This window comes from Chelmon rostratus, chromosome 13 (assembly GCF_017976325.1).
Source record: "Chelmon rostratus isolate fCheRos1 chromosome 13, fCheRos1.pri, whole genome shotgun sequence".
NCBI lineage: Eukaryota > Metazoa > Chordata > Actinopteri > Chaetodontiformes > Chaetodontidae > Chelmon > Chelmon rostratus.
The window spans coordinates 6,733,179-6,754,731 of record NC_055670.1 but is presented as its reverse complement, the minus strand read 5'-3'; the positions used below and the strand labels follow the sequence as shown (position 1 = coordinate 6,754,731).

Genomic DNA, 21,553 nt, shown 5'->3' with positions numbered 1-21,553 from the left:
GCACGTGAGATACCATGGCAAAGCTTAAGGCACCAGTATTCTACACCAGGGCTGCTTCCTTGATGGGTTGGTGAACAGCTGTGGAAGCTGCATCCACCCACACCTTTCTGGTGTCAGGTGGGGTGCTTCTGGCCATTTTGGTAACTTTCCAAAACCAACGACTCCACTTCGAGTCCTCAAGTGTGGCAAATCATTTTATCAGTGTACAACATCGTCAGACCAACACATTGAACGAATTAGCTCTTTTCTAGCATAACCTTAGTCTCATTTAGTCGCTAGCATGTAGCCTGTTAGCCACATAGACTGCATGTCAATCGACTGTGGAAGGGGAGGTGTAGGAGACCAGTGGACATGGGTTATCTCAGCAGTCCACTTCCACTCCCTCAGACTGGTTGCATCAGCTCTGACCAATAGGAAAGAAGGAGTGGACTTTGGACCAGGTTTTTCCCCAGTGAAGAGGTCGCTACGGAGACGTTAAACCGGTTGCTAGGAGGTTACCGGGCAACTTCAGAGGACCTGTGTATCTGTCCATCAGCGTGGATCCGCTGACAGCTAATGGTTAACACAGTCTTTTCTGTCTCTCTGCTGTTCAGTTCAGGATTCATGAATATGAAACTAGCATCGAGCCAGATTTATCTCTGAGCTGGTCATAGACTGTGAGTAGAAAATGTCATGAAAAAACTTTTTTTTTACAGCACTCTTCTCTGGCTGAAGGACTTTACAATTTCAAGAATAAGAGACAACCAAAACAGGCCACACAGAAATCATGGCTTGATGTGATGGGTCATGACTCATAGCGTTTTCAGTCCAACCAAAGCTGTTGGTGGTTTAGGATGAACTACATGTTTACAACTCCAGTGGATTAAAACATCCAGAAATTATATGATTTTACAGACATTTATCAAGAGAAAGAAACGAGGTTGAGGAAGAGACTGAAATGCAGAATTTAAGATGTGAAGGGACAAGAAATCAGCGGAGAATAATTTTCTTTTGGTTTTCAAAACAAAATGAACAAACAGCAAAGCGACTCACTGTTGAATAAGAACTGCTATTCTATACTGCAGCTTGTGTGTGTGTGTGTGTTGAGTTTTCATTGGTTGCTTTCTTCTTTGTATGAATAGGGTGATCTGATCTTCTCCACTCATGCACACACACGAGCACACACACACACACACACACACACACACACACATACGAACACAGTAGAACCAAAACAGTTGGGATGCTGTGTAAAACAGAAATAAAACACACTGCAATAACTTGCTAATCCTTTTACATACATCGCACTGAAAACAGTACAAAGACCATATATTTAATGTTTTACTTCGATTTTTGTAAATATCTGCCTATTCTAATTCAGTGCAGCAACATGTTTCAAACAAGTTGTGACAGGACCAACAAAAGACTGGGAAAGTTGTGGAACGCTCCAAAAACACCTGTTTGGATCATTCCACAGGTAAACAGGTTGATTGGTAACAGGTGATAGTATCATGATTGGGTATGAAAGGAGCATCCTGGAAAGACTCAGTGGTTCACAAGCGAGGATGGAGCGAGGTTCACATGACTGAATAAAGGACGTTGCTACATGGACACAGGAACACTTTGTAAAGCCATTGTCTCATAATTATGATTAATGTTTCATCATTTTGATTTACAGTTAAATTATTCAATTAGTCAATTTTTACAAATGTATGAACATGTGTTAAATGTCTGTCATTTAGCTGTGAGCAAGTCTTTCATTATCTATTTATACACCAGCCTCCACTTATGGGTTGTCAGCTTACAACTACATTTTAGAGTGTCATAAACCATTTACTGTATGTTTATGTGCTGCTTCTACATGCTCTGTTACTGTCATAAGAAAAATAATTGATGATAAAGATTAAGATACATGACACCAATGAAAAATGGGCAGCCTAACACAAATTTGCGGAGTCTGTATACATAAATACGGCAGTAAGAGGAAGATGATTGCTTCAGGGGTATTTTGATAAATGTCATCAGTGTAAGCCAGCATTGGTAAAATAAGAGCTGAGAATGAAGTCTCATTCTAACATTAAATGTAAAGCAATTTGTGGAAAGATTTAGAACACCAATACTGAAATGATCTTTGCTTTATAATGTGATAAATGTGTGATTTAAATTTAGAGACAATAAAGAGAAAGAGAGGAAAACATTTTTCCATCCAGGTGATTATGTTTTTGTTAATTAGCTAAATCTTAAAAACTCTTTTAAAGTTTTGGAAGTGACAGCCTGTCCAGTCCTTTGGTTTAGACTTGGTGGACGGAGCAGTCTGGTTTACTGTTAGATTCGCTTAGACCTTTTGATATTTTGATTATTTTGATCAACCTCTCTGGCGGATCTTTTATCACCTGCAGCTCGAGCAATGGTGTTTGGTTTCCATCTAGTGGTTACATTAGGTAGTGCAGGTAAAAGCAGCTGTCACACAACTTTCTTTCTTTCTTTCTTTCTTTCTTTCTTTCTTTCTTTCTTTCTTTCTTTTATTGGATGATGTTTGGTTTTGCTACTTTCTTTTTCACAACCTTTTATACTATTGGTATCTATCTTAGTGTCACATGGCACAGGATGTTAAACCAGTAACCTCAGCAGTCAATTTGCAATTTGCCTCAATTTATTTTACTTTAGTAGAGACTTGAGTAAATGTACTTTTGTGTTCCTTTCTACCACTAACATTATCAACATAACAGTAGGGGAAACTGTCTTATGTAAGCTGTCCTATTGCGTAAAATGACACATTGAATCACACAGAGTGCTGCATACAATTAACCTTCATTTCAATTTAACTGCACCACATTGAGAAATATTGTAGTTTTTTGTCCACTACATTTATCTGACAGTTATTTTACAGATTAAGATGATGCAGCACTTAAACCAAACAGTGCACTATAAAGTACCCAGAATTGGTTACACATTGACAAATGACAACATTAAGTAATAATATCCAGTAACAGTGTATTATTAACACTATGACGGCTGCATTATGTGTACTCTAATTTTAACTACTTTAAGAAGATGAGGAAGTGTTTTGAATGTAGGACTTCAACCAATAATGAAATACTTTTAGACTATGATACTTTTACTGAATAACGGCTGAGTCCTTCGCTCCACCTGCCTGAGTGTACCGGACTGTGCTGCACGTATTGAAGAAGTCCGCCAGGGGTCGCTGTTTCTCCGCTGCAGCCTGCTGGGGACACGCCTCCCCTCCTCTTCCTCCTCCTCCTCCTCCGCTGCCTCCATGCTGCTGGATTCAGGAAGCGGAAGCAGGAATGTTGGAGTGTTTTCAGAAAAGTTTGACAGTTTCGTAGCGGAGACGCGGACAGCGGACGGACATGACATGACGGTGAGTGACCGAGCCGCCCGGCCCAGCTGCGGGCAGCGCCGCTCATTCCGCCGCGGAGGGCGGCGGTTCAGCTGGCGTGAGTTGTTCTGAGGACACGCAGAGTTTTTACTACGGCTGCTGTCAGCGCTGTCCTCCGTGTCAGAGAGCAGGAACAGGACGAACAAGTTAGTCTCAGCTAGACAAGAAAAGGAAAGTTTAGTGACACCCAAAAAAAAAAAGAAAGATGGTGGTCAGTTTTTATCAGGAATCAGGAAGAGTGACTGAAAGATGGTGACCAGCATCAAGAAGACGTGACTTCACGACTCTGTGTGTGTGTGTGTGCGCGCGCGTGTGTGTGTGTTGGGCCGTGAACCAGCCGTGAGGACTCCGCGGCTGCAGCAGCGGTGGAGGTGGACAGAGGTGAAACTGGCCGACAGCCTGTGAAGCGGTGAAAAACCAGCAGCGCTTACATGTTAATGCATCAGTGATAACAGTCACACCGCAATCACGGCGGCTGTTCTGCATAATGACTTGCTTTTGATGCTTCAAGTACACTTTGTCCTTTTGAGTGCGGGACTTTTGCTTGGGATGGAGTGTGATGTGGTTGCTGCTTTTGCTTCAGTGAATCTCTTGAGGGCTTCACTGAGTCTGGATATTTTCTGGATGTTTTCTAGATTGCCCCCGTAGCTCAGACTCACTTCACCCTACTTGGCTATTTATAGCAGTGCCTGTTAATAGCCAAGTAGGGCTGCAGCCAGTTTTCATTAATCTGGAGATTATTTACAGATGATTATCGCTAGTACAGTGATGGTTCAAGCACCACTTTAAGGTCATAGAAGCTTAAAATGAAGTCTTACTCCTTTATATAATGTTGGGAACTTTCATGCATCATATTTTTTGAATGCACAAAGTGATCACTAACTCCAGCTTTCAGCTACACATAGTGGAGTGAAAGGTACGCTGGGCCTCAGGTGGGAACCACTTTGTTAAAGGTCATGGTCCCATAGGAGCTTTTAATCAGGTTTTTCTTGCTGCAACTATTTAATGAATGTGTCACTTGTGGTGTTTTATTGATATTTTAGAATAGCTTCTGGTCCTAATACAACTAGGGCTGCAGCGAATGGTGATTATTTTCATTTTCTTAATGAAGAAATCAATTGTTTGGTCTATAAAATGTTAGAAAATCATGAAAAATGATGTTTATGTTTCTCAGAATCCAAACTGATGTCTTCAATTTGTTGTAATAATAATGCAGTTCACTGTCAAATGTGACACACAGATCCTCACATTTGAGGAAGCTGGAAACAGAGAAATGACAGAAAGAGTTAATAGATGACGAAAATAGAGTTTCCTGTCAATTGACCAATCGATTAATCATTGAAACGCTTCAGCTCTGCGACCGACTCTGCCAGAGTTGTTCTGTTTTCTATCTGCTGGTTTCCAGCAGGGTGACCTCAGCTTCTTCTTTGCTGGCTTTGGTTATATTTTTATGAATGAAAATGAGTCCACAAACCAAACAGCACAGGCAGCCTCACGGCAGTTTGGAGGTGCAGGCTGTGGATCTGACTCAAAGCACTCGTACAAGCCGACCTCACATCAAAAAGTCAGCCAGTAAGATTTAGGATGCAACAATGTTCTTGTGATGCTTCCCTCTGAAATGCTGTTGAGTAGAGGAATGCAGGAGCATCAAATGGAAATACTTTAAGTGCATAAGCACAAGTGCCTCAAATTCCACAAGCCTTTCCTCGCTTTCTCTTTGATCTTCCGGCGTGTCGCGTCCAGACCGCTGCAGCTGTGACGTGAACAGGCTCTATAACTCTGCTTTCAGCGATCGCTGTCAGGGAGATGAAGGTTCAAGTGTTTGCCGTGTTCAGGAAACAGACGGTAAATGTGATTTCATTCATTCAGCCGTGACCTCTGGGTCTGGTTTCTGTCAGAGTCGGCGGGTTATCTTAGAGACAGACTGTATATTCATACGGCCAGTCAGTGGGTCATCTTCACTCAAACACGTTCAGTTTACAGTGATAGAAAGCAGAGAAAAGCACTAAATCCTCACATTTTTTATACTTTGGTGCAAAGTTGCGTAACCTGCGTTTATGCTTGCTTAAATATGGTAATATTCATAGAATCACAGAAAGAAAAATGAATGAATAAAGATAGCATTTAACATAACATATAACGAGCACAAAAAAGACTAAATATAGCCGCCTGTGGCAATAATCTCACGGTTTTTGCTGCACAAACACTTTTTCCAGAGAGAAATCATTATTAAAGAGTTAATAACGATTCTGTATTTGAGTTCAAGAGTTCACAACAGATGGGCAGAAACAGGAAGGCGCACACACCTTGGTGCCGGTCAAAATCTCCTTGATATCTTTAGATCACCTAAGTACGTAGCTGATCCTGGATCAGTTTCAGAATGATTGGCCTAGCAGTTTCTGACAAGTTGTTCAATATAGGATTTGGAGAAAAATTAAGAAAAAGTTGCAAAAGTTGACATTTTTAGTGCAGAATTCAGAGAACTAAACTAATTTGAACCCTGAAACTTTGACTTTTGGACGAAGAAGAACAGCCACATGGAGAAACTCAAAAAGCTGTGCATATTAAATCATCACTTAGGCCGTCAGTTTAAGATCAGATCCAATCATTTCATCAGTCTACATCTGCCTTCCTCTAGTCATAATTTTTTTATTCAGTTGTGGGCCTCATATTTAATCCATTTCCCGGTCTCAAATATTCCAGTTCTTCATTTCTGAGTCTAGAGGTGATTCTTTCCATCTCTAAAGTTTTTAACCTGTGCTGTTATCTGTGTCATAGCTGCAGATCTAGATATCTTTACAGGTATCTGTCTGTTTCTAGAGTAAGATCAGATGGTGATATACGGAAAATAATTGTCAGGTCTCAACAGAAAAGCCTCATATGAACTCTGACTTGATAAAATACAATGTGTGATTAGTTAAATGATCAACTGTTAGATCAAAGAAGAAGTAAACAAAGCTCAGAATCTGACTAGACATTGCACACCATCCTTCAGTGCCTGACGGGGTGAGTCTCTGCGCCAAAGACACATTGCGTTTCCGTATTTATTCATGTTTTTTTTTTCCACTGTGAGAACTTGTCACCATTCAATCCTTTAATAAGTCTGAGAATCCAAACCAAGCAGAGTCGACGCGGCTCTTCACAGCGCGCTCTAAGCCCGCGGGAGCTGAGCGTCCGATGCTTGAAGGCAGGGAGAGAGGACGTTTGCGGTGAAGGATGAGTCCAGAGGGCTGCGATGAGGCTGATGAGGCGTCAGTAGCACTGATGGCTGTGACTCAGTGTGCAGAGGATGCTCCCTGCTGTCTGTCTGCGCCGTTGTTCTCTGACATTCCTGTTTGTTTTGCATTTACAAGAGAGAAGTCTAAAAATAAACCCATCCCTCCCTCACCCCCATCTCTCTCTCTGTCTTTCTCTCGGACAGGAAGTTGTTCTGTTATTCATTCTAAACACTTGTTTCCTGTTTCACACGTTCCCATTTAGATTTGCCTGCATGTTCCTCTTTTCCCCCCCTCCATCCTTCTCTCCAGTCAGTGGCTGTATGGATTATTCCTTATTTTACCTCCATGCTTTGGTTTTCTCCCTCGGTCAACTCATTGTCACTTATAGCTTTGCTGATCTCATTTTCACGTTGTAATCTTGGGTTTTATTTTAGTAAATGTGAGCTATTGTTAGCAACCCCGTAACCAAATGACCTATTATTACATTCGTGTTTGTCAACAGTTCCCTGTTAAAGACAGACTTCCTCTGCAGTAAACTGTGTTTCTGTTGGCATCAGCGGTCAGCTGCATGGGCTCGGTCAGCCCTTCGCCTGTAGCACTGAGCAGAGGGAGGCTGCCAAAACACTGAACAGCTGTTACTGACATTTGATTTTGTTTATCGACATCAATCAACCCATTAGTCATTTAATCTGTAGAATGACAGGAAATGGAGAGAAATGTCCATCACAACTTCCCACAGTCTTAATGCTTTTTACTAGGTCTGCATCTTTATATATATATATATATGTGGTCACCTGTCTGTCTGTACGTCTGTCTGTCCATCAAACCAGATTACCCTTGAGGCCGTGCAACAAAGTCACAACTTCTTTAGTACAGCTGAAGTAAAAGTAAATGATTAATTGATTAACCCGGAAATGAATCGACACATCTGAAGTTCCCCATTAACAAGTACATTTCCTGCACTCAGTTTCCGTCTTGAATAAAAGCACATATGTGTTCAATTGGTTATTTGTTAAATTTTTAACAATGGGGGTGTGGCCCACCACCACCACCACACATATCCATGGACACCTTCCAAGCTTGGTCTGGGGGTGTGTTTTCAGCAGTACATGATCATAGGGATATCATAGGAATATTATAGGAAAACAACAGGCAGCAGTGTGTCTCTATGATCCTCTAGTTCTTCTGTGACTATACGTTGCTACTTTGATCATGAAGGTGACACTGCAGAGTATATAGGCTACAATATAGTATAGAACTGAGGATTACTAGTATACAGTTAAGAGAACGTTATTGATCTGAGATGAAACGGACAGAAGGGAACCAAGAGGAAAAGGCGCAATTCCAAATCCGTCTGCTGCTTCAGCACCACGGATAGCACCATGAATTGATCGATACGCAGCACGGTTAGGCTACTGATATTTCAGAGCCGTGGTCAGGGTCTTAGATTTTTACTTGCACAAACCTCAGTCGGATAAAGGATCAGTTAGTCAGTTAGACTCAAGTCTAAACACCCCCTCTGTCCATGCACACTCTCTGCTACTAGGGGATGGAGAGGGATAATGGCAGGTCAACAAGGGGGATGCATTTTGTTAACAAGGGGGATGGCATCCACCCTCATCCACCATCAGATCGCCTACTGGATGTATTACCAGTTGAATGTTATGCAGCAGAACTGGTCCTTTGAGTTTTATATTATTCTATATCGTACAATGGTTGATTATTGTCACTGTTGCATAAACGTGTAAGAAGCAATTAAATGTCCCAGCTGTCAAGACTGAGCAAGTTTCACCCATGTGTATACTGTTAGGTAGTTAAACTGTGGCATTGCTTCAGTATTTTATATGTCAGAAAAAATCATAATCACAGCTATAATCTGCAATCTTTTTATAACTCCAAGTGTGGAATAAATTGGAGTGAAGTAAAAAAAAAAAAGAAAAAGGAGAGATATCCTGAGCAGTCTGCCGCCGATCCAAGAGCTTTAATATTGAGTATCTGCTGATACTGAGACCGTTGTGATACTACTGTGATAAGATACAACCTGAAAATGAGATAAGATAGAGAATATGACATGTTGATTAGACGTGTATCTGACACACTGAATTAAACCTGGCACGCCTTATTTATCAGGAGCTACTTAATCCAAATACTGAAGCTGCCGGTTGACGTGACAGGATCAGCGTATTGTTTTAAGAGCGAAGGCGTATCACTCTGCTGCGCTTGTTTGGAACCACAAAACCACTTGTGATCGTACGATGATGTTACAGACCGCAGTTTCTTCCCTCACTAATAATCTTTGGCTGAGCACAGACACACAAACCCGACAACAGTCAAGTTTACTTTTTGGGAAGTTACTCACAGAACTGATGGTAGTTCTAATGTGATCAGCCACTGCTAATGTTTGTCATTTTAACTGGTGGAAACAGTCAGAACCAGCTGTAAATGAGAAGCTGCCGACTGAGTGTTTCGTTTTTCGCCGCCGATCCAGGTGTCTGAACGCAGGCGCTCACTTCACAAATGATTTTTTTTACATTTACTCTCAGTTTCACTCTCAGGTACAGTGAAAGGCTGCACTGTAGAGCTGTGTGCTGTGTAAGGAGCCAAGCCGAGGAAAACAAAACAGAGTACAGTAAAGAAAGCACTGGATTTAGATCAGGTTCATTTTAGCCGATACCGATCCATTAAATTGAGCCCAAATGACTCTGTAAAGTAGCATAAAATCAAGTAAAGTAAAGTACAAGTAGCTCACACGTAAGCAGAGTACTGCAGGAAATGTACATAGTCACTTAACATAAGTGGTTTTTCACGGCGTCCATGTTTCCTCACTGTTTGTCTCTGGGTTTGATTTGAACGCAGCTCAGCACTTGAAATTTTTTTGGCTGCTGCGTATGAGTGTGTGTGTGTGAGCATGTGTTTGTTTTTGTGTGTGTGTGTGTGTGTGTGTGTGTGGGTAGCTTTGGCATCAATAATAAAGGCCACTTCTCACCACACCACAAAACATCTTTGCTCTGTTTCATCCCTCCAGGACGGGACCACACTGTGTATTTAGAGCTCATTTAAAGAACTGGTCGGCTCTGTCAGCGGTAGAAACACAATGCTTTTTGCTGTTTTCCGCCGCCGTCGCCTGTCTGTCCTCATGCACCTGCGCGCATTTATTCTATTAAATTTTATTGTATTGTATGCTTCTGCTTTGCATGTTTCAAGCACAGCCTAATAGTGCAGCATAATGTGCATACTCCGAGCATTTTACATATTGCTTAGCACGTCATGTATTTTGTAACATTGTATTGTAGCCTGAGGTGCCATCAGGGAGATATCATTTGCAGCAACAATGCTTGCAAACAAAACAGCTGATAATAAAAACAACAATGAACGACACCTAAAAGTTAAAATACAGGATGATAAACCTGCTGTGGTGTAAATAATGAAAGAGAAGAAATAATTACAATGAAGTATAAAGTAGAATAAAATAAGAAGATACAAGACTGATAAAAAGCAGATTACAGTATAGATACAAACATTAAAACATAATTTAAAGAAGATCTGAAGTAAGGCCTCTGAACAGCTGTAGTGACAACAGAGTCTCAGTTTCAGGCCGTATCCCAGGATTAATCATGAGCTTCTGTTCTCTGTTGTCATAACATCTGTCCAAAGACTACAGATCAAAAATATCCTTTCACTCACTCTGCCACATTTACAGCAATGTTTATTAATGTGCACTGACCCTGTTAAATAAACAAAATAATCTCTCTGTCTCTTTCTATCTCCGCCTCTCTCTGTCTCTCTCTCTGTCTGTCTGTCTCTCTACAGATGTGTTACCTGTTGCTGATGTTGCTGTAGAGTTGTCAGTCTTCTCTGTCTGACTGACTGACCCCAAACAGACACACAGACAGGCAGATATGGAGAGTGGCGCTCTGGGAATGGATACCAGCACTGCTCCAGGTAGGTCCTCTTACTTGAACAGCTGAAATAATAAGCTAAAAGCGATGAATATACAGTTGAAATAATTAGCTAAAAGTGATGAATATACAGTTGAAATAATTAGCTAAAAGTGATGAATAAATGATTGCAAGATCCAGCTTCTGCCACTCCAACTGTCAGTAGTCCAAATTCAGACGTAACGAGACTGATCAAGAAATCGGGAGTTCGTTGTATTAAAAAAAAACAGTTGCATGTTTGTAGTGCTGCTTGACATCTATTGTCCAAGAGGCATGAGTCAAAGTTGCTCAAAGCTGGTCGTCCATGCAACAGTCACCCCAAGTTCAGCTTCACCTTGCAACCACTGTGAGTCCTCAGATATACTTGAATTCAATGTGATATTACATTGTCATAAATGCTGGGCCGTCAGTCATGTCTTTATTTTCTCTTATCAAACTGGTAGCTGTAAAGAGCAGATAGGTGGCCTGGATATAAAAGGTGAAGACTGGTGTGTGTGATCCCTTAACTCCACTCACCCGCTGCGTATTCAATCAGTTGTAGTTTCTGTTCATCCAGGGGAATACCTGCCAAACCTGATTGATGACTTCATAGCACTCAGGCCGTCGGAATTGTTGCTTGATTGATCCTCAGATCCCAGAGTGCAGTCAGACTGCAACATCGCCTGTCTGCGGCGTCGGGCCTGGGCCCAGAGCAGAGACTCCATCTGGCAAGAACCAGAACCAGCGCACTGTGACTCCCAGGGGCCCCAGCAGAACCAGAGGGACGAGGAAGGACAGGGACCCTCAGAGGAATCAGGTTGGACTGAGCTCAAATCTCCCCAAAAGGGGGATACTGTAACAGTCTGAAATGCTAGTTGTATTTTTTTTTAAATATGGGGTTAAACATTAACCTTAACATTAAAAAAATCTCAAATATTTCTTCTTTATGCTGGCATGTGTTTAACTTCAGTTCCTCTAATGTCCACGAGAAGTTTCTTTAAGAAAACTGACTGTATTGAAGTGAATGAGAAAAACCGCAACTTCTCTCTCGCAGTATTTATGACCAAACAACCGTGAAACTACATTCTCAGCAGCCTCAGATGGACTTTCTGTCAAGTGCTAATTAGCAATTTGCATTGTGAGCACGTTAGCATGTAGCTCAATGTACAGCTGCGCCTCAGTACATCCTCACAGAGTCACTAGCGTGGCTGTCGAATCTTAGTGTTGTTTAAATGTGCACGATCCTCTCAAGTCACATTGGCTTCCTTTGGATACTTCGCTGTTCCAGCTTTTCAAATGAGAGGATTTGCTGCCTTCCTGTTTTCAGACAAAACAAGAAAATTTGCAGACGTCACCTCGGGCCCTGGGAAACTTTGACGGTCATTTTTCACCAAGCAACTACATGAAAAAAAAATAACTGGCAGATTGAATGATAATGAAAATGAAAATATCTGCACATGTTGACAACCAGGAATTGTATTTTGCTCCTTTAGATGTGAACGGTGGTGGTCACCGTGACTGTGATCAGATGAGATGTTGGGAGTTATATCCTGATGCCCAGCACCACCTTAATGCTTTTATAGCATGTTGTAACCCCTGTTCCACACGACATCTGCTGACTTATTACTTTAATGTGCTCATCTGTCTCTCTGTCAGGCCAAGTTCCTAACAAGATTACCAGCTGGCTGATTGAATGCAGGTACAGTATCCATGCATTTAAGGACCACACCGGTGTTTTTTAATGTGCTGGTTTTGTGTGTTTGCCACATTTAAGATCAGTCTGCACGAGATGATGCCTTCAAAGAATGCTGACCAAATGTTCTACCAAGAAGGAGTAACACCAATCAAAAACTTGATGGATGATCAGAAAATGATCAGCAACAAAGTGCAGTAAACAGACCTAGGAGTCTTTTAAATCCCGGCTTACCGGTTTAGTGGCAGACTGGCAAAGTGTTTTTCTTGCTGACTGGTTTATGGATGTGTTTTCCTCCTGTCTGGAGGTGTACGTGTGTGTTTAGCAGCTGCGTTATCAGCTGACGGGGTAGAACGGACACACGGGCGACGCCTAGACAGACAACACACAGAACGCGCTCACACAAAGGGGGCAGAACAACACCTGGAGATAGTGTACGTTGAGCTGACCAGGCGAAGAAAGACGCAGGAAGAAGCTGACAGAAGACGGAAAGAAAGGCAGAAAAAAGAAAGGAGGGTAAACAGAGGAGGGGTCCCTTCTGCTGAGTCAACACTGTTATCACACACAAGCACAGCATTGGCTGCCGTCACTCACAACCCTCTGACTCTACAGCGCTCTGACGTGTCCGCTGCAACGTAACACTGTGGTAACATGACCAGCAGAGTCAGGATCACAGGTTACTATAGCAACAGCCACAAGGCAGGGGCCTGAGGCCAACATGGCTGCCGGTGGAAAGTGGGAGGAACAGCAAACACTGCTGCTGCGCACTGTTATACAACGGTGTGTGTGTGTGTGTTTGTTGAATGGTGGCATAAAGTTTGTCCCATTGATAAGAGCTGCAGGTTGTGTAACAGTTCAGTGTTTCCAGTGTCCGGCTGCAGACAGCAGCTCAGACCTGCTGGCTTACTGCTGCTAGAGAATTAGAACTAGTCTGGTTAGTAGAACACCTGAACTGACCAGGAGTAGCTTGGGAGAATTAGTCTTCACCTGACAGTTAGGCAGTTAGCCTGATGGACAATCATTTTCGGGATAGTTGGCGTCTGACAGGCAGTTAGCCTGGTGGACAGTTAGTTTTGGGATAGTTAGTTGGCGTCTGACAGGCAGTTATCCTGATGGACAGTTAGTTTTGGGATAGTTAGTTGGCGTCTGACAGGCAGTTAGCCTGATGTACAGTTAGTTTTGGGATAGTTAGTTGGCGTCTGACAGGCAGTTAGCCTGATGTACAGTTAGTTTTGGGATAGTTAGTTGGCGTCTGACAGGCAGTTAGCCTGATGGTCAGTTAGTTTTGGCATAGTTAGTTGGCGTCTGACAGGCAGTTAGCCTAATGGACAGTTAGTTTTGGGATAGTTAGTTGGCGTCTGACAGGCAGTTAGCCTAATGGACAGTTAGTTTTGGGATAGTTAGTTGGCGTCTGACAGGCAGTTAGCCTGATGGACAGTTAGTTTTGGGATAGTTAGTTGGCGTCTGACAGGCAGTTAGCCTAATGGACAGTTAGTTTTGGGATAGTTAGTTGGCGTCTGACAGGCAGTTAGCCTAATGGACAGTTAGTTTTGGGATAGTTAGTTGGCGTCTGACAGGCAGTTAGCCTGATGGGCAGTTAGTTTCGCAATAGTTAGCTGGCATCTGACAGGCAGTTAGCCTGATGGGCAGTTAGTTTCGCGATAGTTAGCTGGCGTTTGACTGGCAATTAGCCTGCGTTACTTAGCCTTCGCTTGACATGCAGTGAAGTGCTGGGATGGTTGGCCCTCAGTTGACAGGCACCTAACATTGGGATAGTTAGCCTAAGCCTGACAGGCAGTTAGATTCAGACTGTTATCTTTGGTCTGACAGGAAATTAGTATGGGATAGTTAACTTAAGTCAGACTAGGACTCAGCCTGGGATCTTTAGCCATATCCTGTTCAGTAGATAACCTGTGATACTTCGCCTTAGTCGGATTAGCAGTTAGCCTTGGATAGTTAGCCTCAGTCTGACGGTTTTGACCTAACCTAACCCATGGTTTTGATAGTCCGTGTAGCCTGGTCAGTACTTATTGTGGGCTAATGGGCATTGCACAACCAGGATTTAGCCTGACGAGGTGTTGTCTTTGGATAATTATGTCTCTATATGTAATGGCTCAGTTTGCTGGTAGATTTTGCTTTATATCATCCAGGTGTTCGCGTGGCATTGTCGCCCCCAGTTTGAGCAGGCATCAGCCTGTCCTACGGTAGATGGTGTTGCCTGGTTTGCTGTTTGCAAGCCCAGCCTGGTTAGGACTAAAGCCGTTTTAAGATAGCCTGATGTAGCGGTAACAGTAGCGTTAAAAGCAAAACGCACCTTGACTTCTTATATGTGTTGCATCTGGTGTGTGCTCTGCTGTCATAAGGTATGGGCTGATATTTAACTCTGTCTCTGTGTCTTTTGTTCAGGACTCCCCTTGGAGCTTCTCTGGATGATCAGAGTGTTTCTCCCAACAGCAGAGGTAATCGACATTTTCTGTGTGTGTTGCTTATATGTTACATTGTGAGGATCCCAACCTGTTTGGACACTGACACCACCTCCATTCTGTTTTTTTTGCGACTAAATAATTAAAGCCACACTATGGATAAGTTACTGAAAGGATTTCGCAACTTTCTGTGTACTGTGTGTGTGTGTGTGTGTGTGTGTGAACAGCAGCGCTGAGGAACGGCTGCAGCTTTGAAGATGACCTTTCACTGGGAGCAGAAGGTCAGTGCAGAGAAAAACTCACAATACAAACAAGATTGCAGGTTTCTGCTCATTGTTAGCAATTTCCCCTCATGGTCTGCTAATTCTGTATTTTAACTGACGCCACCAACTAAAGGAACACTTTGGCATTTTGGTAAATCCTTTTGTTCTCCATCTTACCCTGAGTCAGATGAGAAGATGGATATTGGTAGGGCGTTGACGATTATTGTATTTGTAAAGCACTTTTATAGACCAAAGCACCAACAGAGAGTGATACAAAACAAAAACATTGAGCGTAGTTACAGTAGTCTAGTCTAGAGGCAACAAAGGTGATGACAACAAAGATCTAACTTTCGTAGAATTGCTGAAGTGGAAAAAAGAGGTTGTAGGGATGTTATTGATATGTGATACAAATGAGAGCTGGCTGTCAAACATGGCATAAAGGTTTCGGACGAGAGAGGAAGGAGATACAGTCGTGTTGTCAGTGGTTAGCTTGCTTTATGTATAGCTGAGGTAATCAGTGTAGTCTCAGTTTTAAGTATAGTCTTGAGTTTTAAGAAGTTGTGCCGCCAAATTTTGATGTTCCTCATGCAGATAGAGAGGGTCAGGGAGGGTCAGTCGCATCAGGTTTGGTCGATATATAATTTTGTGTCTTATCTGCGTAGCAGTGAAATCCTAGCCCACATTTCCTAATGATGTGTCCTAGAGGCAGCATGTAAATTCAGAATAAACAGGACCTTGTGAGTAGGCGCTCAGTAGGACTGACTGGTCCCCATGATGACAAGTTGAGAGTGATCATGTAGGATGTAAACCACATCAGTGTACTTCCTGATATGTCCAGGAATTTTCCCCACAAGTGGGGCAGAATGTAATGGTTGAGACTGCACTTAGGTCCAGGAGGATCAAAATGCCAATGGCTCCATAATCATCTTACATAAGGAGGTCGTTGGTTACCCAGAAAAGTGCCTGACTGAAAGGGCAGGTGGGGATGGTAGTGACGACAGCTGTTTTCAGTTTAGAAGGAACAATAACAGTTAACAGGGAGTTGTTGATGAGAGTGGTAATGTGTGGGCAGACTGCAGGTAGGCATCAGGTGGTGGGCCTCATGGTAGAGATGCGTTTAGAGATGTGATTACACTGATTGTGAACTTGAAACTGGAGTCAAGAAATCACTGATTCTTATGTTGTCAGCTGAATCATTAACTGCTAACCCAACTGTAATGGACATAGAAAAGTGTGAGGGCAGACTGGCGCGATGCATGCTCTGTGTCTGCTCGCCCCCTCAAAGCTTTCAGCTCCAGTGCTGAATACTTCAGCTAATAAATCAGCTACAGTTAATCTGTTCTATTCCAGTGCGATCATCATTGCACTGTCTGCAGTCAATCAGAAGGAGAGCTCTGGAGTGTTCGAGGATTATTACATAATACTACACAAATGACCCATAAATCTCCATAAGTAAATAATATATTAATACATAATGTTTCAGCACGGATGAACAAAAGCTGTTAAATGCCTAAAAAAGGGCCAAAAGTATCCAGTGGGTAAATAGACTTTATCACTGCCTGCATTGACAGTGGGTTTGCAGGCACAGTGAGTATACATGTTGAGTGACACACAGGACGAGTTCGTAGTCACGACGTGCTGCTAATGTGGTCTAACAATCGGCTTCATGCTTTCAAGAACAGGGACCAGTTTCACAAAGAAAGACCTTGACTACGACTTCAGATAGACATCTAAATTCATCTGCTGGACAAAGCTGTTCAGTCATTGATTAGTTTAAACTGGGCAAATTTGCCATAATTTTTGGGTAAATTGAGATTTGGTAGAAAATGACTGACTCAGACTTATAATCAAAAAGCAAAATTAAGACTGGCCTCACATTTCCAGACTAGTCTATAATATCTTTGTGAAACTGGCCCCAGGCTTTTTGGTCGTTTTTAATATGACTCGTTCATAACCCGACAATCGAGTGCGCAAATGATGAAGGTGTGACTGATTTTCATTGTCTCACAATAATTCCACGTACTGTTAGCAAGGCCAGTCAGAACCACAGTTTGTTATAGTCATGCATCTGGAGATTTTTAGATGTGATACCTAACATGCGCACAGCTAGCGAGAGACACGGTAACAGCTCATCCAGATAAGATGTCATTGTTCCACATGAATCTTTAACCTCGTCACAGTCTTATAGCTTGTGTACCATAGTTATGATGGCTCTGGTTAGGTTTTTATTACTGAACTATGACCAGGAGTGCGTCCTGAACACCTACTTTCTTGGAATGTGTGAAAGTTTGAGGTTTTGACATCACAGAAGATCATAAAAGACAATAAAACTTGAGTGTTAAAGGTAAAATGTCAGACTTCAGATGTTACCTGTCAAAGGAGTTAAGTATCGCACATGCAGAGGCAGCTCTGCATGTGCAATGAACTATAGTGTGACTGGGCAGAGGCTGTGATTAATTTAATGTTTCTAGTAATTGCAGGTGACGTTTATTGATGAATTAGAATCAGTGATGATGTTGAATAGTTTAAAAAATTTAAAAATTTTGCTATTTATTGACCAGTGGGAACCAGTGCACAAAACAAAATTTAAGTGTGTGTCTCATGTGTATGCATGGTCTCAGCTTTGACCTTGCAGGAAAACTCAGCACAGTCTGGAGCGGGAAGTGATGGTAAAAAAAAACCCTCCCTGAGAAAATGGTAGATTCTGGACTCTTGTGTGTTGTTCAAAACTCATGTGTGTTGTTCAAAAATCCCTGTAATATAAGAAGAATGCAGGTTGATCACATGTTTGTAACTGAAGGAGAGATGTCCGGCTAACATAACAGTGCAGAATCAACAGAACACATGTGTAATGTGTAATAGTAATACGTCACTCCATCTTCATTCCTCTGTGACTGTTGGCTTTTCCAACAGTCACAGAGGTGTGGAAACACACCGCATGCATGACTGACTGTCCACGGAGTGTGTGTGTGTGTACTTTCATCATACCTTGATCTGCTCAGTAATGTGTGAGAGTGAGAGGGTGTACGTATGTGTTACTGAGTGAACAATAGACTGTAATGACTTTATGTTGAAGCACTGAACACTGACATGTAGGAATGCTGTGTGTGTGTGGCCGGAGAGTCAGCTGTGGAATCTGTGGCTGAATAGATGCTAATGAGTTGATCCTGAGAGGTCAGAGGTTGTGTAGATTTGATCAGACACCATGTTCGGGAACCGCAGTCTCTAATACATTTATGAACAACTTATGAACAAATGAGTGCTGCTCTTTTGCCTTTACTAAAATCTAGCACTGGAATGATGAATGGTCATGTGTCCTCCAGTTTTTTACCCAAACCTGGTTGAACTGTCCAGTCACTCGTGCTGACATTGAAACACCTCACTCAAGATCTTCCCTTGGAAAGTTTGTTCAGTCCCGCACAGCTCCAGCATTTTTCTGTCATGTACTGGCAAGTGCAATCACTGTTCCAAAGCTTTGCTGTGCTTCACACCAAACCTCGAGAAATTATTCTGCATTTGGACGCCAGTTTGCTAAAACCTGGTGGAGAAACACATTCTTGACTAAAAACTGAGGGACCGACACACGCCTGTTCTGGTGAGGTGCTGGTTTGCAGGCAAGAAAACACGTCGACAAGATTTTTCTTTTTTAATCCTTTAATTCAACACTTCAGGACCTCTTGACTTCTTCTGAATAAAAGCCAGACATATACACAAACATCTTTTAACATTTGTGAGAAACTAAAGGCTAAAGTGTAATCACTTTTTGGTGGCTGAGAAGAAGCAGAAACACCAGAGTTTTAGTGGCAGCGAAATCAATGTTCACAACCTGAAAATTAGATGAGCAGCACGATGTATGAAATGTCCATTAAATGTACCATTTACTTTCACTGTACTTCACCAACTACTTGCCCCAAATATTAAAAGTCCTGATGTATTAAAATTGCACTGAGAGATGCTTAAATTGACATGCGGTGATCAGTGGATCATTTCTCTAGAAAAGAGTCACCAATCTGTCGATCCCTGTGTAACTGCAAGAACAGACAGTCCACTCGAGTCTGTGTTGTTGTGTCACACAGTGATATGTCTTTTCACTCATAAAAGATCTTTGGCTGAAAACGGGTAGCAGCTGCAGAGAGCACATTAGCTAGAGAACAGACAAACTTTTCATTTTAGCCATTACTGAATTGCTAATTAGCTACAGCTCATCTAATCTGCTAATCTTTTAACCAGCTCAGTCAGCTAAAAATCATGTTTTCATCTTTCTTTGATAATAAAAAAGAGAAAGCAGCAGTAAATGGTTCAGTAAGAAATTCTTCAGCCTCAGAGCTTAACAAATCCAAGTATTTTGCCAAATGGGAACTGAATCCAAAATTAAACCGAACCATTCCCTGGAGAGGCCTTTCATAGCCAAGAAAAGCCTCCAGCATCATCAGATCCACAGTCTAAAAGATAGCAAGAGAAACAGTAGAAGTCACAGTAGCAATTGGTACAAAATCGTGCTTACATTTAAAGTAGGCATAAAGTCATGACATGACTGTATTTCTTAAGGAAACCGAAGAAGACCAAATTACAGCGGCAAGTTCTTTTTAACTTTTAACCTAGAACATCGCCACCCATCTACCAGGCATCAGTTAGCATTTCGTTATACAACCCTGTGTTCTACAACGATAGATAGATTAAACCTGTAGCTTGATGTGTTCTCAATTTGAATTTCGCTCTCCTTTTAGCTCCGTTTTTGTTCTCCACAAACTAAATCGGGAATACCTGGCTCTTTAGCTGCCAGTGTGTTCACCAGCTGGTCACTCACTGTGTCTGTGTGCAGGTTGGTGCTGAGCAGGTAGGATACAGTGGGTTTATCCAAGCATTTTCACAGAAAATATTTGTCCCCTTTGGTTGAAAACCAAAACAGTGAGCTCAAAGACACGATGCTCGAAGCTCTGTAGAGGGGAACTGCAGGGTTGGGTGGAACTTTTCTCTGGCTTCAGCTCTATGAAGTACAAGATTGATGCGTCAAATCTTTTATTTCATATTAAAATAAAGAAAAATGCCACTTAAAGGTGAACAGCTTCTCCTCTGTTAGTGACATCAGGACTGAACCTGCATCTGATTGCCTGCATTTGACTTTCTATACACTCCTGCTGCCTTTTTCTGTCATGTTTTATCCTCACACACCACAACCTTTAAACAATTGCAGCCTCTCTCCATTTGAAACAGCCTCTTTAGTAAAGTGGCTGTCTACTTCTTGTCATCAGCCTAAATCTCACCTCATCTCATGTCCTGACACTCAGTGCTTTAATCATGTTGAGAAAGACAATTGTCAGAAGTAGCTGATGCCCTTAGCGACGAAGACTTGGGAGATGTCATGTATGAACAGATCCTAATGGGCTGTAATGATGTCAAATGCTATCTGGACAGGATGGGAGGGGATTAAGGTGTTAATGTGTGAATTAGATGCAGGTGAATTAGTTGATTAAAGGATCCAGGGTGAATAGGATGGAAGCGAGTTAGTGAATTGGTGGAAGGAGGCGAGTTGCTGTCATGTTTGGCTCCTTTAATCCTGTTTTCCATCAGAGAAGAAAATGCCGCGGATTCAAAGAAAGGAGGAGAAATTGAGCTGAAATGAAGTGGAAAAGAGAGAGGGAGGCACTTGGGCCGACAGCGGCAGGGCGGCAGGTCCCAACAGGTTATTTTAACGGAAAAACAGTCACACCTGCAGCCGGTGATGACTTTCAGTTCTCTGTCACAATGGGAGTTAACCTGCTTTCGTGTTATTTATAAAGTCCGGCAGATTTAACACTCAAAGTTCCTAGAAATGTTTGAAATGATAGGTTATTGATTTCAGACTGAAGTAGTCTGAAGCAGCCTTTTTAACTCATAAATGTTGATTATGCTCACTGAAATGACAATTTTTTATCTGCTAAAGCTACTTAGCTGATGAAGCTAACATCCCATGAGTGGGTTCAAAACACTGTCTCTGACCGACTTATTGATGTTTCCAGCTGACTCTTTTTAAACGGAGAAAAAAGTGCAGAAAAGACTGAGGCTAAAGCCAAACCAGTTGACGATATATCTCGAAGACACACGAATTAAGAAACAGGGTTGTTTTTGTGGTGTAGTAGTAGTTAGTCCTAGTATTATAAGTAGTTTTTCATTAATCCCACAATCCAATGCAGTTAGTCAATGCCGTGTTTTGTTAGCACAGTAGCTACTTAGCCAGACATGCTAACGATTGCATGTTATGTTAACGCAGTTAAGGCCTCACTACACTACAGCCTCATGTACACCGCTTCAACGGGGTGAAATCCAAAGATCGACAGACCTAGCATGCCTAGCTGTGGTTGCTAAGATGTGATTGGACAATCACTGTTTTTTAGTGAATGATCAGTTGAATCTGATTATCAGGAAGTTGTTTAGTGGACATAAGAAACAATTTGATGAAGGAAGCTTGAGCTCTGGGGGTATTGTGATCTGCATTTTTTACTGTTCTCTCACTTCACTGTTCAATCACACAAAATGATATTCATCCATCAGAAAAAAATATTGCCAGATTAATTAATGGTAAAAACAAGCATTTGGCGCAGGCACCCTCAGTCTGATCAATAGAATGTTTTTATTTTTTATTTTATTTTTTTATTGCTATATGAGTAATCTGAAGTTCCT

At 42.0% G+C, this 21,553-nt stretch overlaps 1 protein-coding gene across 3 annotated transcripts in view; it reads left to right on the top strand.

Moving 5' to 3' along the window:
- Window positions 1-3,274: 3,274 nt before the first annotated feature.
- The window catches only part of itprid2 (ITPR interacting domain containing 2), a 41,882-nt gene continuing 23,603 nt past the window's right edge, over window positions 3,275-21,553 (top strand). For 2 of the 3 annotated variants that reach the window (XM_041950336.1, XM_041950334.1), the window contains exons 1-6: window positions 3,275-3,361; window positions 10,408-10,539; window positions 11,167-11,331; window positions 12,171-12,213; window positions 14,614-14,666; window positions 14,858-14,911. In XM_041950336.1, coding sequence (XP_041806270.1) covers window positions 10,497-10,539; window positions 11,167-11,331; window positions 12,171-12,213; window positions 14,614-14,666; window positions 14,858-14,911 — 358 coding nt within the window. In that variant the 5' untranslated portion in view covers window positions 3,275-3,361; window positions 10,408-10,496. The remainder of the gene's footprint in view (window positions 3,362-10,407; window positions 10,540-11,166; window positions 11,332-12,170; window positions 12,214-14,613; window positions 14,667-14,857; window positions 14,912-21,553) is intronic. The other variant, XM_041950335.1, reaches the window with a different exon arrangement.